The sequence below is a fragment of the Carcharodon carcharias genome, chromosome 18 (assembly GCF_017639515.1).
Source record: "Carcharodon carcharias isolate sCarCar2 chromosome 18, sCarCar2.pri, whole genome shotgun sequence".
Taxonomy (NCBI): domain Eukaryota; kingdom Metazoa; phylum Chordata; class Chondrichthyes; order Lamniformes; family Lamnidae; genus Carcharodon; species Carcharodon carcharias.
Genome location: NC_054484.1, coordinates 30,532,891 through 30,557,718, shown reverse-complemented (window position 1 = coordinate 30,557,718; position 24,828 = coordinate 30,532,891). Strand labels below are relative to the sequence as shown.

At 41.3% G+C, this 24,828-nt stretch overlaps 1 protein-coding gene across 6 annotated transcripts in view; it reads left to right on the top strand.

Annotated features, from left to right (window-relative positions):
• The window catches only part of eva1c (eva-1 homolog C (C. elegans)), a 142,379-nt gene that overhangs the window by 90,782 nt on the left and 26,769 nt on the right, over window positions 1–24,828 (top strand). For 4 of the 6 annotated variants that reach the window (XM_041211773.1, XM_041211776.1, XM_041211774.1 and 1 more), the window contains one exon: window positions 22,086–22,229. The exons of the other annotated variants lie outside the window; for them this stretch is intronic. In XM_041211773.1, coding sequence (XP_041067707.1) covers window positions 22,086–22,229 — 144 coding nt within the window. The remainder of the gene's footprint in view (window positions 1–22,085; window positions 22,230–24,828) is intronic. 6 annotated transcript variants of the gene reach the window in all.

The following is a 24,828-nucleotide window of genomic DNA, read 5'->3' as shown; positions in this document are numbered from 1 at the left end:
CTACTTCTGCTCCTACGTCTTATGGTCTTACGGACGTTATATGGCATTACCATCTCTGAATCCCCTACAATCAACATCCTGGGGGTTACCATTGACCAGAAACTGAACTGGACTATCCATATAAATACTGTGACTACAGAGCAGGTCAGATGCTAGGAATCCTGCGATGAGTAACTAATTTCCTGACTCCCCAAAACCTGGCCACCACCTACAAGGCATCAAGAGTGTGATGGAATACTCCTCACTTGCCTAAATGAGTGCAGTTCCCACACTCAAGAAGCTTGACACCGTTCAGGACAAAGCAGCCCCACCATCACCGAAGCACAGTAGCAGCAGTATGTACCATCTACAAGATGCACTGCAGAAATTCACCAAGGCTCCTTCGACAGCACCTTCCAAACCCACGACCATTAGAAGGACAAGGGCAGCAGATAGATGGGAACACCACAACCTGGAGGTTCCCCTCCAAGTCACTCACCATCCTGACTTGGAAATATATTGCCGTTCCTTCACTGTCTCTGGGCCAAAATCCTGGAACTGCCTCCCTGACAGTACTGTGGGTGTACCTACACCACATGGACCACAGAAGCTCAAGAAGGCAGCTCACCACCACTTTCTCAAGGGCAACTAGGAATGGGCAATAAATGCTGGCCCAGCCAGCGAAGCCCACATCCAGTGAATGAATAAATTTTTTTTTAAAACACACTCGTTTCTCCATCGAAATGAATGTAATATTCGATCATATTATGATCGCTTTGAGGTTCTGCTTCTTAATTTGGTGCCTAGCTCATTATACTGACCTTACATACTGTGAAATATTCTAATTAGGCATTAAATCGATGGCAGAAATTATTGAATTCCTGAGGCAGAATAAATTTTATCAAGGAACTACAGAACTTAATGATTTTTGGTGGTGCTAGCAACTTGCAACATTGGCTCACACCTAAGCAAGAGGCCAATAAACAGCATGGTTAGCATTTGCTGGATGCTGGTATCATTTAGACCAGTATGGCAACATAAAGTTGCATGTTGGCTGCTTTGTGGTCGACGGGTGTGGGTTAATCATGCATCACAATGCACCTGCTCATTTTCCGGGACTACTGAGCTTAGCCTCTGTAATCTTTAGGGCTCAGCCACACCTGGGACACAGTAACGGGAGCCATTTCGTCCATTTGCAGGATTTTCACCACATCAGAGACAGAGGGCAGAATTTTCTGCCTGTTTAGGCGGGCAGGCCTGACTCAATCTCCGGCGGGCGTGGAGCCAATCCCCGCTAGAGAAACGGGCCCCACTGCCATTTTACGTGGGTGGGCCAATTAAGGACTGCCCAGCGTCACGCTATGCACTTCCTGTGCGGGCGGGGGCTGGGGGGGGGCGGGTGGATTCCCCAAAAGCGAGAGTGCCCTCTTTCGGGCATGCGCACAAAAGAGCACACATCTCCCTGAGGCTATGTGCTGCTTCAGGGAGATCGCTAACACGTTTAAAAATATTAAAAATAGAGAAAAATTAATTCCCTAACCTGTCCCCCTCATGAGATGGGACATGCTCATAATTAACATAATAACTTTATTAAAAATTTTAAAACCCTGTATGAAACCTCATCCCGCCAGTGGATGAGGTTTCATGTTTTATCTGTTTGCCACCGGGGCTCCTGGCCTGCCCGGCAACCTTAAGGTTGGACGGGCAGGTACACTAAGTAATTTACTTGATCTGTCAATGGCCTCAATTGGCTATTGACAGGTCGGTGGCCCCGCAGCTGATTTTGCTGTGCCCCCGCCTTCCTGAAAATTTAAATGGACCGGGGTGACATCGGGGGTTCAGCCCAATGTCATCCCGCGTCATTTTACGTGTTGGCGAGCGGGCCCCGCCCCCTGCTCACCGACGGTAAAATTCTGCCCGTAGTTCCAAATCATAGCAATCTTAGAAAACCTCGCATCTGTGACATATATCAAACCTGTGAGTGGCCAATGCTGATAGGCGTTGCTGAAATGGGAAAGCATTTCATTTTCCAATATTAACATCACTTCCCAGAAATTCATCAGAAATTAGGGTGTGGAAAGGATTTCACTTTCTGGTATATCTTACAAACTCCTCAAATATGTTTGTGCATGGACTTCCTATAATATACTGTCCATTTGTAATGTCAGTCACATTTATTAACCTACATGGAAATTTTATGATTAAAATAAACCTTAAAAATTTAATTGATGCATCCCAAGCTCCGAAGCGGGAACTGTTCATAAAGGGTGTGAGGTTTGAATCTATAACATTAGCTTAGAATTACTTGAAGCCTTGCATCATTATAATTGTGCTTCTATGTCATAGAGACTCCGAAAGACACAAAAGGCACAGGAAATTATGGAATAAGTGACTTGGGCATATTTACTTGAGACTTTTATGACACTGTGCCATTACCATCAGCAAAACAGAAAGAGGTTATGATAGCCCCAATCCATTGAAATCAATGGTCCACACCATTGCCAAAGCTGTGGATACTGTGGGTGCTGGAAAACTGGAAAAACATCCAAAAATGCTGGAAATAATCAAATCTGGCAGCATCTGAGGTGAGAGAAACAGAGTTAATGTTTCATATTGATGAGCTTTCATTAGAAAGATTTTAAGACAATTTTCCTGCTACTGCCACTTAGAATTATGAGTAATGGCTTCTGTGGCCCGGAAATAGTATGATTTGTTGCTCCAAGATTGGTATGGCAAAGGGAGAGGAAAAATGAAATTAATCCCATCTGAAGTCTTATCTGAATCATCAGAAGAACTGCAGCTGCAGCAATAATCATCTATAGTCCACTGCTCCTTGATAAACAAATTATGCCATTATAGGCTTCAATTGGTGTGTAACGGATAGCGTAGTCCAGTCGTCATGCCTATACAGTATTCAATGTCATACAAACGCTTTGAATGTATAATCGGAATACATTAATGGTGCCCAGCCCAGCTTGAAATTTATGCACTGCTAATTTTGTCGGTTACCCTTAAGACATTTTTCTTGAGTGATTGATTAATTAGCTGCTAACTATGTTTTAATATACAATGTAAAATCCGTTGTAGGTACAGTCTAATCAATTGATTGTTATCAGCAGCGTTTGAAAAATAACAATCTGATTCTTCTAATGATCCTTTACTAGGAATTGACATCACTCTCCCGGCAGTCAGGCACATGGAGATCAGCCTGGTTACCTGCCTGCTCTCTCTTTTGAAATCTATGAATTTCCATGTGGCATGGAGGAGACAACTAGGATCAGGGTAAATAAGAATTGGGTTTAATTGTATTGATCCATTTGATTGATGCACCAATATTCTATTTGTTTTGCAGAATCAAAACTTTAAAAATAAATCTGGAAACACAATCCCTATGTTCTCTCGAATCACAGGACTCCTGGTCAGTGAGTTAAATTGCAGCTTTTTGCCTCCTTGATAAAGAAATTGCACCATTAGCAGCAGAATCAATATATTGGCCATTTGTTTTGCGGCTTCTAATTCACTGCCATGCTCAGTGTGATATACCTAATTAGAAATGTAGGAAAATAGGGAGGGAGTTATCAACAGTGAGATCTGTAAGCTAGATGACAATATTTATGGTGGATGCCATCTATTTTTGCTGTTGCAGGAAAACAGGGGCCATTGAGGTGTTAATTCTTCAACTCTACTCTCTATAAGCGAGCCTCCCCACTGAGAGAATTTTTTTCTCACATTTTGCTAGTATCTATAACTAGGATCCTTACCATCAAGTGGTGATTTCCTCTCAAAATTATTGCAATATTGTAGATAAATCCAGGACCTTCTCTTCTGATTGGTACTGCTGGTGAAATCGTAAGCATGTTATTTTTCTCTAAGAGTACAGAACCAGAGGAAATCTTCTGCTTTTGTTTTTGTTTTTGCAAGGAGGAAGTAGAGGGAGGCATCCTCATTGATTGTTTTAAATATATTTTAAGTCATATCTCCATACCATTTCTTTTTAGGTCCTTCTGTAACACAAGCTGTTCCTAACAGTGGAGAAGCAACCTTCACTTAGCCTATAAAAAAAATGCTGCTTTAATCTAGATTGTTGCTGGAGGGTAAAAGCAGTCTAGACATCCTTCCCTTTTAAGACATTTTCCTTGTTCTTATGTTACCCACATTGTCAAAGAAATAGGAGCACGAGTAGACCCCTCAAGCCTGCTCAGTCATTCAATATGATTGATCTTCTACCTCAAATCCACTTTCTTGTCCTATCCCCATATCTCTTGATTCCTTTAGTGTCCAGAAATCTATCAATCACAGTCTTGAATGACTAAGCATCCACAGCTCTCTGGGATAGGGAATTCCAAAGATTCACAAACCTCATCTCAGTATTAAACAGCTGACCCCTTATCCTAAGGCTATAACCCCCAGGTCCGGACACACCAGTGTGGGAAACAGCCTTTTCAGCATGTATCCTGTCAAGTCCTCTAAGAATTTCAATGTGATTACCTCTAATTCTTGCCATAAGATGTGAAAGAGATCATAAATTGTTAAATCAAACCTTACTCCCTGCTTATTTAAAAATGGGCTTTGCGGGACTAAAAACATGACTGCTACAGGCCACATGACTTGCAAGTTGGCTACAGATCTGGAAACTTCCAACAGTAATTACAGGACAAAGCTCTACCCTCATGCTTGTGGAATCTCATACCTATCATTGTGTCGACCTATTACAATCAATGAAACAAGGGAGCAGAAGGAGGTTGTCTGCCTAGCCTGCACTTATAACAAAGAATCATCAAAACTCCTTATAACTGCAGAGGTGCTAATAACCACCACCTATCTCCTAAGGTAAAAAGTGGATTTTGACCAATGGCATAGAAACTGATTGTTATCCTGAAACTGACTCACCAATGGACAACACCACATGACCTAAGTTTCTTTGGCTTTTGGAAAGTTTTAATGTTACATTCCTGGTCTCCCAGGGCAGTCTGCTGTTAACATTTAGCATGTCAACACCGAAACAGGACTCCAGGCTGACAATAAAGCCTGTCTCGAGTCTAAATGTCCTCAAAGCCTGGTTCTCTGGAAGATTCCTGCCATCGCCTGTAGAGTGGACAAAGTTTTCTAGGTACCAAACTGATCTTGCTGTGCTGTCACCAACTTTGAAGGAATTCAGCAACTCCTGCTTTCAACTAGTTGAACCTGCTATTAAGTTCTTTCCTATCTCCTTATTTTGTGTGTTTGTATATGTGGTTGTGACAACCATCCCCCAGGTTTGAATGTATGAGTAAACAATGTTTCTGATTTTAACCCTAAAGAGAGTTTGTTGTGAGTCACTATAAAATTGACTTCACAAACAGAGGGTTTGGGGAAACATGCCACATCTTATTTCAAAAATTAAAACATCTCTGCTTCTAGATAGATGGCGAGAAAATAAAGGAGTTAAATTTTCCTCTCTCCCTGTCCATAGCATTCTTCTAAACTCTGGAGATTAAAACGCCATTCTACTCAATATCTCCTGTTAGGGCAGTTTTCTTGTCCCAGGAATCAATCTGCCAGGGATATATTTCCCCTCCATTTGGCAAATTGCCCTTCCATCTCAGATGATGTAGCCAACTCACCACTTGGAGAATCAGGGCCACTAACTCATATGCTACTGCATTAAATCTGTCATCAACATCAGACCACTGGCTGCCAAAACTTCCTAAAATTTAATAACTGCGGTAAATATTTTGGTTAGCTATGTGTTCATGCTAGTAATTTCCCTACTTAATAAGTGCACAGTGTAAGAGGTTTCGAGACCAGGCAATAAATTTTGGATGAGACGACAGTTAATGCAACGGTGCCAGGACAATTTATTAAGCAACAAAAGTTACACTTAACAAAGAAAGTCTGTCGCTATCCTAGAGTCTAAATGGTTCTTCCTTCTCACTGACTCTAGGGGAATGGATGGCTCATGGCTCATCTTTTCTCTTCTCTCCCTGTGTCTTGAAATTGTGTACTGAACCTCGTCAAGTGAGTTTTTCTTTATCCTCTGCAGCCAGGGGTCTTGCTGTGTTCTGATGTTGCCATCATGCTTTGATCTTGTTATTCCATTTTGTCACGGACAAACGTCCCATGGTCATAACGTGTTATCCTCAACATCTAAACAGTCCATCATTTACCTTTTCCTGTATAACCATTTGCCAAACTTAATATCCGTTACACTCATTTAGTGATAGCTCCAAAGTCCATTATCCATACATTTCAAAGCACGTCCTTTGGTCACAACTGGTAACAAAGGGCAGGATTTTGCCCTTGTTGGGTGGGCAAGATGGGCGGGCCCGGGAGTGGCCGAGAAACCGACCCCAACCACGATTTCACACTGGCTGGCCAATTAACAGCCTGCCAGCGTGAAATGCGCACTGCAGCGCTGCTGGGGTGGGGGCAGGAGGAGCGCAAATGCTGAAGGTTGTGCATGTGCACGGGTGCGTGCATTAAAAGCTCGCTGAGGCACAGAGCTGCCTCAGGGAGCTGAAGACTTTTATCAATAAAAATAAACATTTTTGAAGTAATGAAAATATGCGGCCTCATGTGATTCTGTCATATGAGCAGGGACATGTTAAATATGAATGTAAAAAAAGTTTTTTTAAATCACTGGTCGAAACCTCATCCCGCCCATGGATGAGGTTTTGCCAAAAATGCAAAGGCCACTTGGTCTTTTCGTCTGCCCGCCGATTGGACGGACAGTGAAAAATTCCAAGCAATTAATTGATTAAGGGCCTTAAGGGCAACGATGTAGGGGCACTCACCCGATGTCATTGTATGTTATTTTACACCTGTTTGGGTTGGGCGGGCGCCTGCCCAAAGAGAGAAAGGTTCCGCCAAAGTTTTGGACATTTATCCTACTTGCCTTTAACTATTCTCACTTCTTCATCAGTTCCTGTTAGAATGTGACTTGGATTTGACTCAAGTCACACTGGCCACGTGTCCATTGAGAAAGAAAGACTCTATGAGAAAGATGCACCATCTATGGCTAGCTATGGAAGTTAAGGATAGTATAAAACTAAAAAAAAACATACAATACCTAGGTCAGAAGATTAGACAGGTTTTAGAAACCGGCAAAGAATGACTACACAAAATTAAAGATGAAGAAGTCAGAACCTCATTATGCATTCTTGACTGAGAGCCCAGACATCCATTAGACTGTTGAAACAGCTGTGCCCCAGGGAAAACATTACTTCGTTCATAGCTATAGCTCTCTGTTCAATTGTGCAATGTTTATTTATACAAGGTAAAGAGGTTTCAAGTATTTGCAGTTTCTGCTATAGGTACCTTAATGAGTCTGGATAATTGACACCTTTATTTGGCTGTAATGAAAAGAGTTTTTGAAGAAGTGGAAATTATGATTGAATGGCTTTTTAAAAAAAGTTTTTAAAAACACATCTATATTGTCACTGTTGGACTCATTGGATCTATACAGAGTGTATGGTGAATGAATGGACATGGAAATGCCATAGCTTGGCATGGCGGGTATGAGGGGCCATGGGGAGTGGGTGGAGGAGCATAGTTTGGCATGGAGGGTGTGAGGGGCTATGGGGGTAAGTGGGGCATGACGTGGCATAGATGTGACATGGGAAGTGTGTGGGGGGATGAGGGGGTGTGTGGACAAAAGGACCTTATTATTTTTATCATAACTAGGACTTTGTTTCAAAACACAAAGGCAAGCCTTTTAAACAGCATGTCCCAGCACCTGGAAGTCCCTGAACATGGCTACCTCTGAACTCTTTCCGGGAACAGTGTGCTCAACTCTTGTTAGCACCCGCCCCCCGGAATGAAAATCCTATCTTTACGGCACTTTCTCCTGAAGCAGGCATGCTGACTCTGTCAAACTTCCCAACTCCTACTACCCACCCAAAAATAAAAATCTAACCCTAAGAGTTTCTACAAGGGTTTAAAATGGAAAAGAGCAATGGAAGTGAATGTTGGTTGTTGGTTCCTTAGAGTGTGAGACTGGGGAATATTGTGAAACAAAGAAATAGTGAAAGCTTTGAACATGTATTTTGTGTCTGTCTTCATAAAAGATATAAAAACACCCTAAGAATACTTGAAAAACAAGAGGTAAAAGGAAGGGAGGACCTTAAATTAATCCACAATCACTAGGGAAAAGGTACCGGGAAAACTATTACAACTAACGGCTGACAAGACCCTTGGACCTGATGACTTGCATACTAGGGTCTCAAAAAAAGTGGCTGCAGAGATGGTTGGTTGCATTGGTTGTGATCTTTCAAAATTCCTGTTATAGACTTGATTTTCCAGACAGGTTTCTCATAAGAAACAGTGAACTTTATTTACAGATCTTCAGTAGCAGTTACATGTTTCCATCAAGATCCACAGCTAGACTCAAACCCCACCCCCAGGGCTCCCCACACTCAGGGCAGATTCATTCACACTGTCATGTGATACTACACAGTATAATAAGAATTAAAGCTACAGTCACTATATTCCTTAAAGCTGGAGTTATTACATTCCTCCCCCTTTAAATTTTTTGTTTGCAATTTGTATTAACAAGAAGAACTACAATCATGACATTATAAATATATACATGAGTTATGAAATTATAAGTTCAGTCTCTCAGGTGGTGGAATGTTGTAGCTCCACGACTTTGGAATCTCTTACTGAATCTTCATTTTCTGGAACTGCACCAACATCAGGTACCTCCTTAGGCACAGGCAGTTCAGTGTTATCCCCTCCGACAGAGACATCTGGTATGTCTATCCTTAGTTGATCAATCACAACAGGGACCATTGGTTCTACAATGCTTACAGGTGGAACATCAGTTTGTTGGGGTATCTCCCTTCTTCTCAAATGATCCACATGTTTTTGGGTGATCAGGCCCTCCTCTTCTATGTGGTATGGCAATGGTCTGGCCACAGAAACTATTACACCAGGTAACCAACTTAATTCACCACCAAATTTTGTACAAATGTTGTTTCACCGACAGTAAATTCTCGCTCTCAACTATACAAATCATGAGTCATTTTTTGATTCTCTTGACTGCTGTCTACCTTCCCCTCCAAAATGAGAAATACCAGACTTAATCTCGTACGAAGGTAGTGCTTCATAAGTAATTCTGAAGGTGTTGAACCTGTCGTAGTGTGGGGGGTCATTCATTATCATTTCTGAACCATCTTCCATCTTGTCTTCTTCTGTCTACCAGAGTTTAGTCTCGTCCTTCATTTTGACTTCACAGTTGACCAGACTTCTCTCAGGCAAAATCTCAACCTGGTTCAGTTTAGGGGTTGTGCTACCCATGGCTTCATCGCCCATTGCATTTTAGAAAGTTCCACGACTTTTCCTTCTAATGTTTATTTTGTTTCACTCAGCTGATTCTTCTGCTCTTCTGTCCCCTTCCTGTATATTTTGGCTTCTCCTGGAACCTTGAATATTGCTGCGTCTTCTCTGCCAACTGGCTCTTCAGTTTGTTCAGAGTGATACTAAATACATTCTGCTCTTTGTAATTTTCCAGAGGTACAAACTTTGACCTGAGGGGTCCTTGTACTGTGTGAAGGCCTTTCAACAAGTTTTCCTTTTCTTTGTGAAGTTCATTTGCTTAATTTTGAATTCTGTAATTCGGCAGGTCTCCTCGAGTTTCTTCTGCTGTTCTTCCATGCTGCTGTTTAAGACAGTCTTCATTTCCTTAGGTTGTTGAATGGCTACACATTCCTTTTCATCCTGTTAAGGTCCTCTGACTCTCCAGGCTCATTCTGAAGTGCTCTGAAGAAGGGTCATACAGACCCAAAACGTTAACTCTGTTTCTCTCTCCACAGATGCTACTGGACCTCCTGAGTTTATCCAGCATTTTCTGCTTTGATTTCAGATTTCCAGCATCTGCAGTATTTTGCTTTTATCATTCTGAAGTACCTTGCCTTGTCCCTTTTCCAACCCAGGAACTCTTCTGGCTTCCTTTTGAAATCCCATTGGCCAATCAAGGTTAATTTCCCTCAACCAATTATGACCTAGAAGGCTTGGTCCTTCACCTTCCACTACAATCACAGGGAGCTAAGCTGTCTGGTGCTTATAATAAACAGGTACAATGGTGATATCTTTCCCTTCTATGACTTCACCAGTTTAAGTTTTCAATTTGACTGAAGTCTGCTCCATAGTCAATTGTTGAGTACCATTGTTTAAATATTTGAATCTGTGCTCCCCCACTACAACGGTTGATGCACCGAAATCCATTTCCATAATCAAAGGTTTTCCTTTCACCTGCAGAGTAACAGTGATTGGCTCTGTTTTCCCTACTTTCACATTAACTAGAGAATAAACATTGGAATTAGTAGTTTCTAGTTCTTCCACATTATGTACTTTGATCAGTTTAGTTTGCTGCCTGTGAGTCTGTCTCAATCTTGCTTTACATTGCTTCAGTATGTGCCCTCTTTTATGACAATAATGGCAGTCCACCTCTTTAAAACGGCAAGATTCAGGGATATGGTTACTTCCGCATCGGTCACAATTCATTTTCAGATTTGCTGCTGAGCTGTCTCCTGCATATTTTTAAAATTTTGGGGTAGCAGGGGCTGTCTCTCACTTCGTGCTGACTCCCTGGTTTTCACTCCATGCCCAGTAGCCTGTTCCCACCCCAACTGGAGAACGGCACCATTTTGTCCAGCCTATGAGGCCTGTGAACCCTGCTTGGTGCTTTCCATTGCAAGCGCTATTTCCAATGCTCTTTTAAAATTGATATTTACTCCAGCTAATAACCGTTATTGAATGACATCATCATGCACACCACAGACCAAATGATCCCTTAACATACCATTTAGGGTCCCACAGAAGTTGCAATGTTTAATTAGCTGTTTCAACCTCGCTACATATGTTGCTATGGTCTCCCACGGGTCTCTTACTCTTGAATTAAATTTGAACCTCTGCATGATTGCGGAGGGTTTGGATTGAAAATGACCTTTTACAAGGTCTACCAATTCGCTGAAGGTCTTCGAATCGGGAGCATTCTGGGCCATCAAACTGCGGGTTAAATTATAAGTTTTACTCCCACAGATGCTTAGGAGAATTGCTTTCCTTTTTTCCTCCGCTGCTATTTTGTTTACTTGGAAAAAGAAACCAAGCTGTTCTATATATTGACTCCAATCTTCTGTGGATGAGTCGAAGGGGTCAATCCTGCCAAAAAGTGGCATTCCTAGTGAGTATATTTTCCCATTCTTTTGTTTAAAACACTGATTTCTCATAAGAAACAGTGAACGTTATTTACAGAGCTTCAGCAGCAGTTACATGCTCCCATCAAGATCCACAGCTAGACACAAACTCTAACCCTAAGGTTCCCTGTGCTTAGGGCTCATTCATTCACACTGTCACATGATACTACACTGTACAATAAGCCTTAAAGCTACAGTCACTACATTCCTTAAAGCTACAGTTATTATAATTCCCTATATGTAACACCCCTTTTCAAGAAAGGAGGAAGGCAGAAAACAGGAAATTAAAAACTAAAGGCTAGTTAGCCTAACATCTGTATGCAATTTTTAAATCCACTGGGACTTTTCTGTATAGAGAAAATGCTAGAATCCATTATTAAGGAGGTAATAGCAGGACATTGAGAAAATAATAATAAATCAGGCAGTGTCATCATAGTTTTGTGAAAATGAAATTATGTTTGAAATTGACTAATTTATTTGAGTTCTTTGAGGAAGTAACAAGCAAGATGGATAAAGGGGAACCTGTAGATGTGATGTACTTGGATTTCCAAAAGGCACTCAATAAGGTGCCACATCAAAGGTTACTACACAAAATAAGAACTCATGGTTTAGGGTGTAACATATTAGCATGGATAGAGGATTAGTTAATTAACATGAAGCAGAGAGTTGAGATAAATGAGTCATTTTCAGGTTGGCAAGCTGTAACTAGCGGAGCATCACAGGGATCAGTGTTGAGGCCTCAACTATTTACAATCTATATCAATGACTTGGATGAAGGGACTGAATGCATGGGTGCTAAATTTGCTGATGAGACAAAGATAGGTAGGAAAGCAATTTGTCAAGAGGACATAAAGAGTCTACAAAGACATTTAGATAAGTTAAGTGAGTGGGCAAAAATTTTGCAGATGGAGTATAATGGGGGAAAATGCGAACTTGTCTAGTTTTGCAAGAAGAATAGAAAAGTGGTATACTATTTGAATGGAAAGGGACTGCAAAACTCTACGGTACAGAGGGATCTGTAGGTGAATCATCAAAAGTATGCAGGTACAACAAGTGATTAGGAAGCAAATGGAATGTTGGCGTTTGTTACAAAGGGAATCAAGTATAAAAGCAGGGAAGTGGTGCTACAGTTGTACAGGACATTGGTGAACCCACATTTGGAGTACTGTGTGTGGTTTTGGCTGCCTTACTTGCATTAAAAACAGTTCAGAGAAGGTTCACTCAGTTGTTCCCTGGGATGAGGGAGTTATCTTATGCGGAAATGTTGTGCCTATACTCATTGGAATTTAGAAAAATGAGAGGTGATATTATTGAAACATATAAAGTCCTGAGGGGTCTTGACAGGGTGGATGCTGAAAGGATGTTTCCCCTTGTGGGGCAGTCTAGAACTTGGGGACACAACTTGAAAATTAGGGGTCTCCCATTTAAGACTGAGGTGATGAGAAATTATTTTCTCTCAGAGGATCGTGAGTCTATGAAATTCTCTTCCCAGAGAGCAGCAGACTAGGTTATTGAATATATTCAAGGCTAAGCTAGATAGATTTTTGATTGACAAGAGAGTCAAGGATTATTGGGGGGTAGACAGGAAAATGGAGTTGAGGCCACAATCAGATCAGCTATGATCTTAATGGTGGAGCGGGCTCGAGGAGCCAAATGGCCTATTTCTGCTCCAAATTCTTCTATTCCAAGCATGTGTTCAAAATTAATCCTTCATCTAGGAACTCAAACAAAATATACAGACAAAGAATTCATAGTAAAAAGCAAAAATAGGTAAAAAAAAAAGGTACACATTTCCTACAAAATGATTTGTTATACCACCAGTACCAAAACCCTAATGAGGGGCCAAAAATTCATGCGGGTGGGTGTGTTGGGGGACAGTGTGGGTGAGTGGGTTTTGGGGTGGTGGTGATGGATACGTTCTTCATAGGGTAAATCCACTTGTCTGAATCCCTCTGCTATTGAGTCCACTAAAGTTTGCGGGGTTCTTCTGATTTGCATCCAGATGTAAACAGCCCACATCACTGGGGTGTATTTGGAGCATGGAAGGTCAGCAGGACTGAGTGGTTTCAAGGTTGTGGGTCAGTCTTCCATTGGGAATTACCTCTGTGGCAGCCTTTGTGAGGTGCTGGATTAAATTTTTAAAAACGTTTTTTAAGGTTCATATGTGACCCTGGAGGTGAGGCCCACTCCTGTGCTTTGGCTAACTGGCATGCACGGAGGTGATGAAATGCTGGCTCCCTGATGTAGGGAGTCCCTGGCCTCGCCCCTTCTGCATCTCTGAACTTATTTGGGGTGGGAGGACTCTTCATCTTCAACAGGACATCCCAGGAAATTCCTGTGAAAGACTGGAAGCTGGTACATTTCAGTCTCAGCCAATTGTTCAGCATTGCAGCACATTTCCACTGGAGTTAAAGTGGGAGTGCAGTAAAAGCTACAGATGTTCAGCCCTGAGGTATATTTCCAAAGACAATAAAGAAAGTATTAAAGGCAGATCATTGTAGATCATCATTAGCCATTGTGGTAATCTGAGGTGCACTACACCTTTAAGAGAATGTGACCGGATTGACCACGTGATTGTATTACCAAAATGCTGTGTAGCACGGGCTACAATGTTAATCAGTAGTTTAGAATAGGGTCTGGCTGGAGAAGCACACATTGTGTTGGTGCTCTGTTACTTGTGTTAATAAACAGCATGTGCTTCATCTTATATTGGTTTCTGTGTCTGCAGTATCTTGTTTACCAACTCACTCACCAGCAACCATATTTACTGATCAAAGTGACCCGACAGAGAAGGAACTTAATAATTGACGACGAGGTAAAACATGAGCAGTCGACGACACCAAAGAAAGCCGCAAAAATTAAACAGAAGTAAATTAGCTGTACCTTGCAAGGCGATTGTAAGTACAGCATTCATCATAGGCATCAAAGTTATCTCCCTCCAGTATGCCACAGTTTGGCCATATCGAACCATTTGATCAAACCACCAATGACTGGTCACATTACATGAATGCTTTGCATTCTTCTTTTTGGCCAATGGCATATCGGGGGAGGAGTAGCGGCAAACAATCCTCTGATTGATGTGGCAGTAAAACATACGGCCTAATTTATAGTCTAGTGGCACCCAATGCCCCAGATTCCAAGAGCTTTGATGAGTTGGTAAACTTTGTGAAAAGCCACTTTCGTCCGAAACCCTCGGTAACAACGCAGCATTTTAAATTTAATTCGATGTGTCACGCTCCTGCAGAGACAGTCGCTTGCTATGTAGCAGCCTTAAAGCAACCAACAGAGCACTTGAGCTTGGGATGTCGATTAATGATATCTTAGATCGTTTAGTATGTGGGATTAATGAAGACACCATTCAAAAATGGTTGTTGTCAAAAATGAATTTAGACTTCAGCAAGGCGTTGGAGTTGGTGCCCACAATGGAGAGGGTAGACAGGGATTCAGAAGCAACCAAGGGAGCACAAAATGGTGCTGTCCTTCGCACTGGGGGGATCACTGGTTAGAGATGGCATGGAAAGGTGGGAAACAGCCACCATTAACAGACCAGCAAAAAGCAATGACTTAACAGAGAAAACCCACAACACTAACAGAAGAAATGGAACCAAACAGCCTGCAAGCAAATGACAATTTAAAATAACTGTGTGTTTCTACTGCCATTGTAATGGGCACATTATGCGATATTGTAAAGACAGATTAAGACAAAACTTTAAGCAGAAAGGTAGAAATTGTGAAATCCACATAATAGAAGAACCAGAAGAAACAGTCAGATATTTACTCACTACACAACTTAAAAATGGGTAAAACAGAGCCAATCTATGTGACAGTGGAAGTCAACGGGAAACCCATCCGAATGGAGGTGGATACAGGGACATCCATGACAGTTATAGGGGAACATACATTCAAATATCTGAAAGGGGGAGACCAACCGTTAAATATGAAAAATATCAGATGCTAAATTAAAGACGCATACAGGTGAAGATGTACAAGAGATATATGCAAGGTTCCAGTACAGTATGGAAATCAGTCTGTTAATTTACCCCTGATAGTGGTAGCAGGGGAGGGTCCAAGTCTACTTGGTCGGAACTGGCATAAAGAAATAAAGTTGGGGAGTGGACTGAGATTTTTCAACTCAGAATGAAAGATCTCTAAGAATTATGACAGAAATATGCCCCCGTTTTCACGGAAGAGCATGGGAAGATTCAGGGACTGCAAACTAAAATCCACGTGGATCCTGGGGCAACCCCAGATTCTTGAAAGCGAGGCCAGTTCCCTATGCATTACAAGAAAAAATTGATGTTGAATTAAACAGGCTGGAAAGGTTGGGAGTCTTACAACCTGTACAATTTTATGAATGGGCAGCACCCACAGTTCCAGTACTAAAGCCTGACCAGAGTGTGCGAATATGCAGAGACTACAAGTTGTCCGTTAACAAAGTGGCCAGACTTGACAGGCATCCTATACCAAAAATTGATGAATTGTACTCCAATCTGGCAGGGGAAATCACATATACGAAACTCAACATGAGCCACACTTGCCAGCAAGTCGAGCTAGAAAAGTATTCTTGGGATTTTGTGACTATCAACACACACAGGGGGTTATACCAGTATACCAGGTTACCCTTTGGAGTCTCATCGGCATTTTCCAACGGACTATGGAAAATTTACTTCAAGGTCTGCCCCATGTGGTGGTTTATCACAATGATGTTCCAGTAACAGGACTAATTGATGAAGAGCACCTGGCTAGCCTGGAAGAGGTATTAAAGCACTTCTCACAAGCCAGAATACGTTTGAAAAGAGAAAAATGTATCCTCCAAGCAAAAGAAGTAATTTACATGAGTCATAGGGTTGACTCGCAGGGCCTTCATCCAGTGAAAGGCAAGGTGAAAACTATTTGTGAGGTGCCAGCCCCGAAAAACGCCATAGAACTCAAGTCCTCCTTGGGAGTGATTGACTATCATGGCTGTTTTCTCCCAAATTTGGCAACAGTACTGGCTCCATTATACGGTTTCTCAAGATAAACCACAGGTGGACTTGGCAAGCTCCACAACAACAGGCTTTTATGACAGTAAAGCAGTTCCTACACTCATCGGCCCTAATGGCACATTTCGACCCAAAGAAAGAATTAGTTTTGACCTGCGTTGTATCCCTTTACGGAGTAGGGGCAGTATTCTCCCAGCAGAGGGCAGACGGCTTCGAACGGCCCATTGGTTATGTCTCAAGAGCACTCAGTGTTGCAGAACGAAGATACTCACAAATAGAGAAAGAAGGCTTATCCATCATATTTGGCATTAAGAAGTTCCACCAATACACCCATGGTCGCCACTTTACCAGTGTATCCGATCATAAGCGACTACTAGGCTTACTCAGTGAAGATAAGGCAATATCCCCAAAGCCTCTGCACGCATCCAAAGGTGGGCACTGATTCTAGCTGCTTATGAATATACTTTTATCCGCCGGCCGGGAAGCCAGATTGCGACACAGTGAGCAGATTACCTCTAAAAGACAGCAATGTGAATGTCCCAATTCCTCAAGAATTTGTCTTGTTATTAAACTTTCTGGACTTATCACCAGTACATGCCAAACAAATAAGAGATTAGACAGACCATGATCCAGTTTTGCCTACGTAAGGGAACACGTCTTACAGGGATGGTCGAAGGAACCAAAGTCTGACGTATTGAAGCCCTTTTTTAATAGGAGACATAAGCTCACCTGCCCGGATGGCATCTTGCTATGGGGAGCGAGAGTCATTGTGCCTCGAGTGGAAGGAACATTATTTTCCAAATTGCATAGTGCTCACCCCAGCATCTCTAGAATGAAAATATTCATTTGCATACAGTGCCAACAGATACAGAAATTGCCCCCTTCTGCTCTACTGCATCCCTGGGAATGGCCTGGAAGGCCATGGATCCACCTCCACGTTAACCACGTGGGGCCTTTTTTTGGGCCCAATGCTCCTCTTGATTATGGTTGCTCACTCGAAGTGGATGGATGTATACGAGGTGCGATCACCCTCATCTGCCGCCACCATAGACAAATTGCAGCAGAGTTTGCAATACATGGGTTACTAGAGATAATAGTGTCTAATAATGGAATGGCATTCACCAGCGGGGAATTCCAAAGATTTACAAGTCTCAATGGCATAACACATGTTAAGACCTCGCAATACCACCCTGCATCCAATGGTATGGCCGAGAGGGCAGTCCAGACCTTCAAGTCCAGAATGAAAAACTGGATAGAGACTCTGTTGCAACTAGATTATCACATTTCCCTCTCAGCTATAGGACTATGCCACACACAACCACCGGTATTGCCCCCACAGAGTTATTGGTGAAGAGATGTCTCAGGACACGTTTGACTCTTAGAAAGCTGAATTTATGGGGAAGGATAGGGAGAAGTCAGGAGGCCCAGAAAAATGGACACAATTACTACATTCGTGAAAGAAACTTCACTGTTGCAGATACAGTTTTTGGAGATGGGCCCAAACTGCTTTCAGGTGAAGTTAGTGCAGCGACAGGACCCTTTTCCTATCCCATATTGGTTGAAGTTTGGATAATTAGGAGACACGTAGATCACCTCAGGGAAAGGGAAACAAATCTACAAGAAAGGATACACCAAGCATTCCCGTTGGAGTCTGCATCACATGTGGAATGAGCTCCACTTGGTTTGGAAGTGTCTGTATGATCCGCTGAGCCTGAGGGAGTTGAAGAGACAAACTTACAGGTTCCTACTGGAGAGCCTAGTGAACAGATGAATCCTGAGAGGGACGCCTCAGATAAACCATCCAAAGTTGAAGAACTACAATGTTCAACATGTTTCAGAGAGACTGAATTAGTAAATAATTTATATATGTAAATAGTTGATATATTGTAAAGATTGTAATTTGTACTTTCGAGTAAAGGGGGAGGGATGTGATAACCTGAGGTGCAATACACCTTTAAAAGAATGTGAGCAGATTTACCATGTGCTGTACTACCCAATTGCTGTGTCGTGCAGGCTACAATGTTAATCAGTAGTTTAGAATAGGGTCTGGTTGGAGAAGCACACATTGTGTCAGTGCACATATTACTTGTATTAATAAACAGCGTGTGCTTCATCTTACGTTGGTCTCTGCATCTGCAGTATACTGTTTACCAACTCACTCAGTAGATAGGCGTGCAACTGTGTTCACAGAGCAAAGCGACCCAGCAGAGAAGGAACATATCAGGCATCTTACCCAGGTCAAGAGTGGTACTGGGCAGCATTTATTATTATTCACATACATTATTGAAATCTGTAGAGGTGCAACCTACATGAAGAAAATGCTTCAATGATACCTCTATTAAAATTTTAATAACTGTTCTGTTTAAAGAGGCTACCAACTGGGGCGTTGATTATAGGGCTTAATTACACATTTTAGCAATACTTCAGGACTTTGTAATTTTAAAATTAATGTTGAGTTTCATAAATATGCATTCAAAGCTGACTAAATTTACTTAGTTCAGTTGGTGAGGCTCACATAGCTTCCTCCACAGCAAGTCACTGGCAATAATAATGAAAGTGATAAGAACATCTTCTGTATTCATTGTAGGGCCACATGAAGGTGTTAACCAGTATTCACGATGAGGTGCAATAGCTATAATTTACATCATGATTGTGCTTAAACAAGGTCTAGCATCCATTTTTTAAATGTTACCAAAAAGCTAATAAAATAATCATTTTTTTATCATCTAGAAGTTTTAAGAAGTCTGCTTTGCATTGGCTGCAGTTATAATGTGGTTGATGTAAAGCAGAAGCAATGTGAAAATGGTGAAAGTCCAGCTGAAAGTGGTCTCACATCATTTGTGTTGAGCTGAAATGGGACGAGAGTGCTGTAGTTATTCTCAGATTTATGGGCAGCAGCATGATTGGGATACATCACCATGTAATGTGTGCATATCCTATATTAGAGCAATCCAAAGATGCTACTCAGGTTTTGTGTACTAAGGCAGGAACAGATATTGCTAAGGATCCCAGGATAGTGCCAAAGAATTCCAGATGGCTGACAAATTTTCCTTGGCCCTTTATGGATAAAGATGTTTCCTTTGAAATTTAGATTTGATCAGAATGTTAATCTGGATGTGGGTTCAGTAACTTCAGATGAGGAATTCAGGATCATTACAACAACTATGTGTTTTTTTTTTAAATTGTGGGACTGAAGTATTATTGCCAATGTTAAAATGATAATATGAAAAGCTTGACTTGGTTAGAAGCCAAATCTGATGGAGTTTTGATGAATTCCTGAGGAAATGGCATCTTTTAATTAACAAAGTGATGGAAAATCTGATGTGCCTTGAGGCAGAAAGAGATCTCTAATTTGTTTGCTTCTGCTTCCGGACAATGGATTTCATGGTCAAGAATATCTGGAGTACAGATTCAGCATAGCATTAAGAGGAGGGAAAATATTGTGATTATAGAGATGCCAGAACTTTGAAACATTATAAATTGTAAACAAAATGATGCTTGAGTTGGATGTTTTGCTGATTTTAGATTTCAAAAATACCTAACACAGTTAAATCGACATTTGTCATCTTGTTAACAGATACACCAGGGAGATCATGTACTCATAATAGATTCAAGCTGTTTTTCTAAAAGCATCCATTCCTTATAAAAAGCTAAAACATTAAACTTGGACAGCAGCCTAGAGGCTGGAATAAAACTGAGTTAGGCTGTAAGATCATTCCTATTCTCTGTTGATACATAATGGTTCACTGACAATGTATGCTTAGCAAAATTCTAGCCCCGGTATTCAAATGATAATCAATTTTCAAATGCTACCAAAATGCTAATGAACTGTCAGATTTTTTTATTACTGGAAGTTCAAAGATGTTTGCTTTGCAATGGTTGCAGTTATACTGCAACTGATGCAAAGCTGAAATAGTGTGAGACCTCCTGCTCAAAGTAGTCTTCTATTATTCCTTGAATTATTAAATAAGTCATTTTTATTTTATCTATTTATTTGTTGAACTGAAATGGGCAGAGACTGTTGTAGCTATGCCTCAGATTTGAAGGCCATTTGGAATAAAAACCTAGTGAATTATTAGCATATCTGCAATCTAACTCATTAGTAATAAAACAGCAAATTTGTTTTGTGAAATGAATTGAAGAGGTGGCATATTTACCATGTTACATTTTAGATTTGGTAAGTTGGTTGAGTAGCACAACGCAGAGGCCAGGATAGGACAGGAGAATTAGAACGTAGGTAGATTTGCAACATTTTGCTAGAAGGCAGGTACCTTAGATGAAGTTCTTTATCCCTTATTTGTAAATTGGCACAGTATGGTCCGATCAATCATTTGGCAAAAGAATTGCTTTAAGGAACAGTGAGAAAATCAATACTATTTGAAACGTAAGGGAAGAAAAGATTTTTTGTTGCAAAATTTGGCTCTGTCGTTCCCGGTTTTTCAGCTCTATGGTGCACGTGTGCACTTATGGTGCCAAACACATCAGATGTTATTTTGTTGAATGTGTTGATGCATGCGCAGTGAATAGAATAGGCAGGTTGTGATGTCAATCGGCATGTAACACTGATTTGACACCAGCACTACCAGTTTGGAGCTCAATGCTCCAACTAACTGTCTTTCTTCATCTCATTTAGCTGAGCATGCATTCAGAAGCAGAAAGGATGTCCCGCCACCCCAACAGCACTTTTTAAAGGGCTCATTAACTACTTTCACGTTGCTGATTGATTTCCCTTGATGCAATTGTGCAAGTGTTTGGTTGTTTTCGTTATTGGTTAAAGATGCTGATCTCTATAGGAAATGGTGTGGCACATGCTGTAGGTCTTTATCCTAATTTCCAATGTTCTTCACGACTGATTTGCTCCCCGACTTGGGTGCAGCAGTATGCACCCCCTTGGAACAAAATGGCAAGGAGAATGAGCAGAGGCAACACAGAGCAGCACAAACTTATGGAAGCGGGAAGAGGAGGAGAAGGGCTTTTAGAGAGGAATTCTACTATTTGAGCCTCAATGAGGAACGTGTCAGATGTTTCCACTTCACTAAGGCTATCGTCATTGAAACCTACCACCTACTCCAACCACAATTGCTGTCTCAGATCAGGTCATGGACAGCATTGCCAGTGGCTGTGAAGGTGACTATGGTTATGGGTGTCTGACTCTTTCTAGGCTGGGATAGGCAATATTGCAACATCTCCTATTTTGTTGTCACTGTTGCATAGGGGAGGACACTGAGGGTGGAATCCTACCGCCTTTGAAGATTATCTGAGATTGGGATCAACAGTATCAAATATTGTGAACGTTTCTTTTTAAAAGAGATAGCTATTGATACAGCATATTGTTCTTTCCAACGGCCATGCCACTCTGTTGGAGGTATGTGAGTTCTACCTACAATACTTCACATGGCCAGAGAGTTCCTGATCTTGGGTCAAGTATCAGTGGTGGTTAGGTCAAGGGAAAACGTAAAACTCTTTAAAAAAAATTCAAGAACAATTTAAAAGGTGTAAGATATTTTTTCTAACCTCAAACAACAGTAGATGGAAAATTCTTGTAAATATGAAGCTATTATCAGAAATGTGAGTGGTTTGGACTTCTTTTCTCCTATGGATAGCAGTGACTTTGGCAAGACTGCTTTCATTGCTAATCGCTAGTTAGGCAATAAGTGACCATTTTAAAGTGCATTAGGATATGTATTACCTGGCACACAAGTCAAGTGTAGGCCAGATTAAGATGGGATGTCATATTCCCTTCTCTGAAGGACATTCATAAATCAGTTACATTTTTATGACATAATAACAACTTTCATTGTGTTTTCTTAGTACTAGTGAATAAATTACTAAATTTATTGGTTGCATGTTGTAATTTATACTCATAACCTCTAGGTTGCTATTCTGGTACACTACCAAATCCAAGTGGTTAATGTGATTGCTAATTTTTATCTTTTTTCCTGTACTGCAGAATGTTTATCACACACTGCCCTAGAAGTTGTATCTACAATTTGTTATGGTAAACAAAACTGTAAAATTATCGCCAACAGCCGCTATTTTGGAGACCCTTGTTTTCCTGGAATGCAGAAATATCTCCATGTCATCTATGTATGTGGTAAGAGTATATCATTTCAACATTAAAATATTTATTTTCAGGGAGAAATGGTCAGAGTTTCTTTTCAGGAGAGATTTCTTAATACTTCCTTTCATGGCATACCAGAAGCTTTATCAGAACCATCAAAACTGAAATCCATCTAACTCCATTGCATTCCAGCTTATCAACAAATATATCTTCTTCTGAAGCTATTGCTGCTTCAAAAAAAAAAAGGTCTCTTAAGAACTTAATAGAGGTTGACAAACAGAGGCAATATCAGGAGTCTTGGCAGATGATAGTTGCATGTGCATCCACAGTCACATTGGGCTGAATTTTACTGTGGGTTTCTAGACCCCAACACCAGAGCAGAAAGCTGGCCTGGGCCTGCACTTGCCAGCAGTGGGACCGGCTCAGTAATTTTACAGGAGGTGACTTCCTAATTGGCCTGCCATCCAATCAGAGGACCAGCAGCTCTCAGGCCTCAGCAGTGCCACAGGGAGAGGTGGGTACTGCTGAGGCAGTTCAGGATGTGGCTCCAATGGCCTCCAGGGCTGTTGCAGGTGGGGGCCTCTCCGCCTTAGGCGAAATGCTGGCGGCTCCATGGAATGGGCAGCCAATCCACTTCCGAACACCTCCCAGCAGCAAGACAGCAATGGGCAGCTGTCCTAACACAGCTCCCCGCTATTTTATCAGCCTCCCTACATCCATTGCCACCACCTGAAGCGTTGTAAAATTCAACCCATTGTTTCAAGGGAGAAGAAAATGCAAATCTCCCTTGGTGATCACACCCCCAGCGTCTCCCAATCACTTCACCACAATTGAAGGAAGAAAACTCCGCTTGAAATTTTTAATTATTAAAGGCAACCAATTTCAGAGTGTTTTTCCTTCCAATTCAGTGTACCACAGACTATAAGTCACATGTTCAGGCCCTTAATTTTCCACCTCAGTGAATTCCTGATCTTAGCCAGCAGTGATATCTTTGATGTCATGTTGCCTGTGTGTGATGGCTGATAAAGAAAGTAAAGTATTTTTTGGTAAATTATCATATGGGCTGCAGAGGGTGAATCACAGAAGCTTTCATTATCTTTTCCATATAATGAAGTGTTGTCCATATCTGTTTGTTCAAGCTTTCTTTTAAACTCAGTTTGTGTTATCAACAGTGTGAACTGAGATATGAGAAAACATTTGCTGCAAAACTGTGATTCATTCTTCTCTCTGCAAAGATAAATAAGAGATCATAGATGCTAGATAGAAACTGATTATGTGATGTGGCTCAAATGAAAGATGTGCTTATTATAAAGCTCCATTGGCAACAGTTTTCTCACTGGGGAAGTGGGAATAACATATGTATCAGAATGAAACTATGCTCCCTATTTGCAGTTCTGAGCAATACATAGGTGAGGTGGGTGATTAGCATGTTTCTACCCCCATTTGCACTTAAAAAGAGGTTGATAGTGAAATATAAGACACATTCATGCTGAAGTCTTGAGCTCCTGCTTGTTATCCACCTATTCTAATTTCCAGTGCCAAATCCTAAGAATATGGAACATAGGAAATAGGAGCAAGAGAAGGCCATTTGGCACACCACCCCCCCACCCCCGAGCTGCAGTCAATCAGTTGATGATTCCAGTAGAACTGACTTTGGCAGTTGAGCAGTTGGTTTGGAAATTCTCGGTTCTGTAGGTTGGCTGAAAGGAGTTGTGCTGTATTCTTTTTGACTCTGGCTTTGCTGACTTGCGACTTGCTTCCAGCAATTGGAGAGAGGGGACATTTTTACCTGCAAGCGCAGGCTTGCCTAGTTGATGATCTTCAGCTGTGACCTTCACAGCACACCCTTGCATACCAGGCCTGGAACACCAAAACTAGCACCCAGAACTAAGGTTGCAGTTGGCTTTTTAACCCTTTTTCTTGTGTATTCCTGGAAGGGGAAAAAAACAAACAACTCTTTCGTCCAGATCTGCTTTCTTTTCAACTCACATCATGTCCACAGTCTGGGATATAACTCAGAGGAGATGGTAATCAGCCTCCATTATCTTCACAGCCACAGCAGATTACAGTTCAGTTTTTGCATTGCATCTTTCCCTTTGCAGTGTCTCTGTTTGAAGTAGGGCTTGACACTTTTTTTAGGTGCGATATTCCATTCCCTGTACGAGTTGGTCATGTGTAATCTGCATAGGAATTTTCCAGCAAGTGATTACTTTACACTCTCAGCCAGCTTTTGCTTGCAGTCCTATTTTTTAGAAAACATGTCTTACTTATAAGTTCAATATGTCCATAAGTAATTTGGACTATGGTCCACTGTAATGACACTTCCCCCACATGACGAATGAAGTGAGATTCATTCTCAATTCATTACAAAAGGAGAAAATATAAAATATAATAGAAGAGAATATAAAACAACAAACACACTCACACACACATTCATTCTCCTAGCCTTGGTCAATAGTTCTTCAGTTCTAACCGGGTCTCTTTAAGTTCTGCACAGGGCGCCTGCAACACATTTGATTTCCTGGCAACGTGGGTAATTTGTAGGTGGTCCGGTTGGAGAAACAAACTCCAATGAAATCACCTGGCATTCTGTGACTTAAACTTTTCCACAAAGGTTAACAGGTTGTGGTCT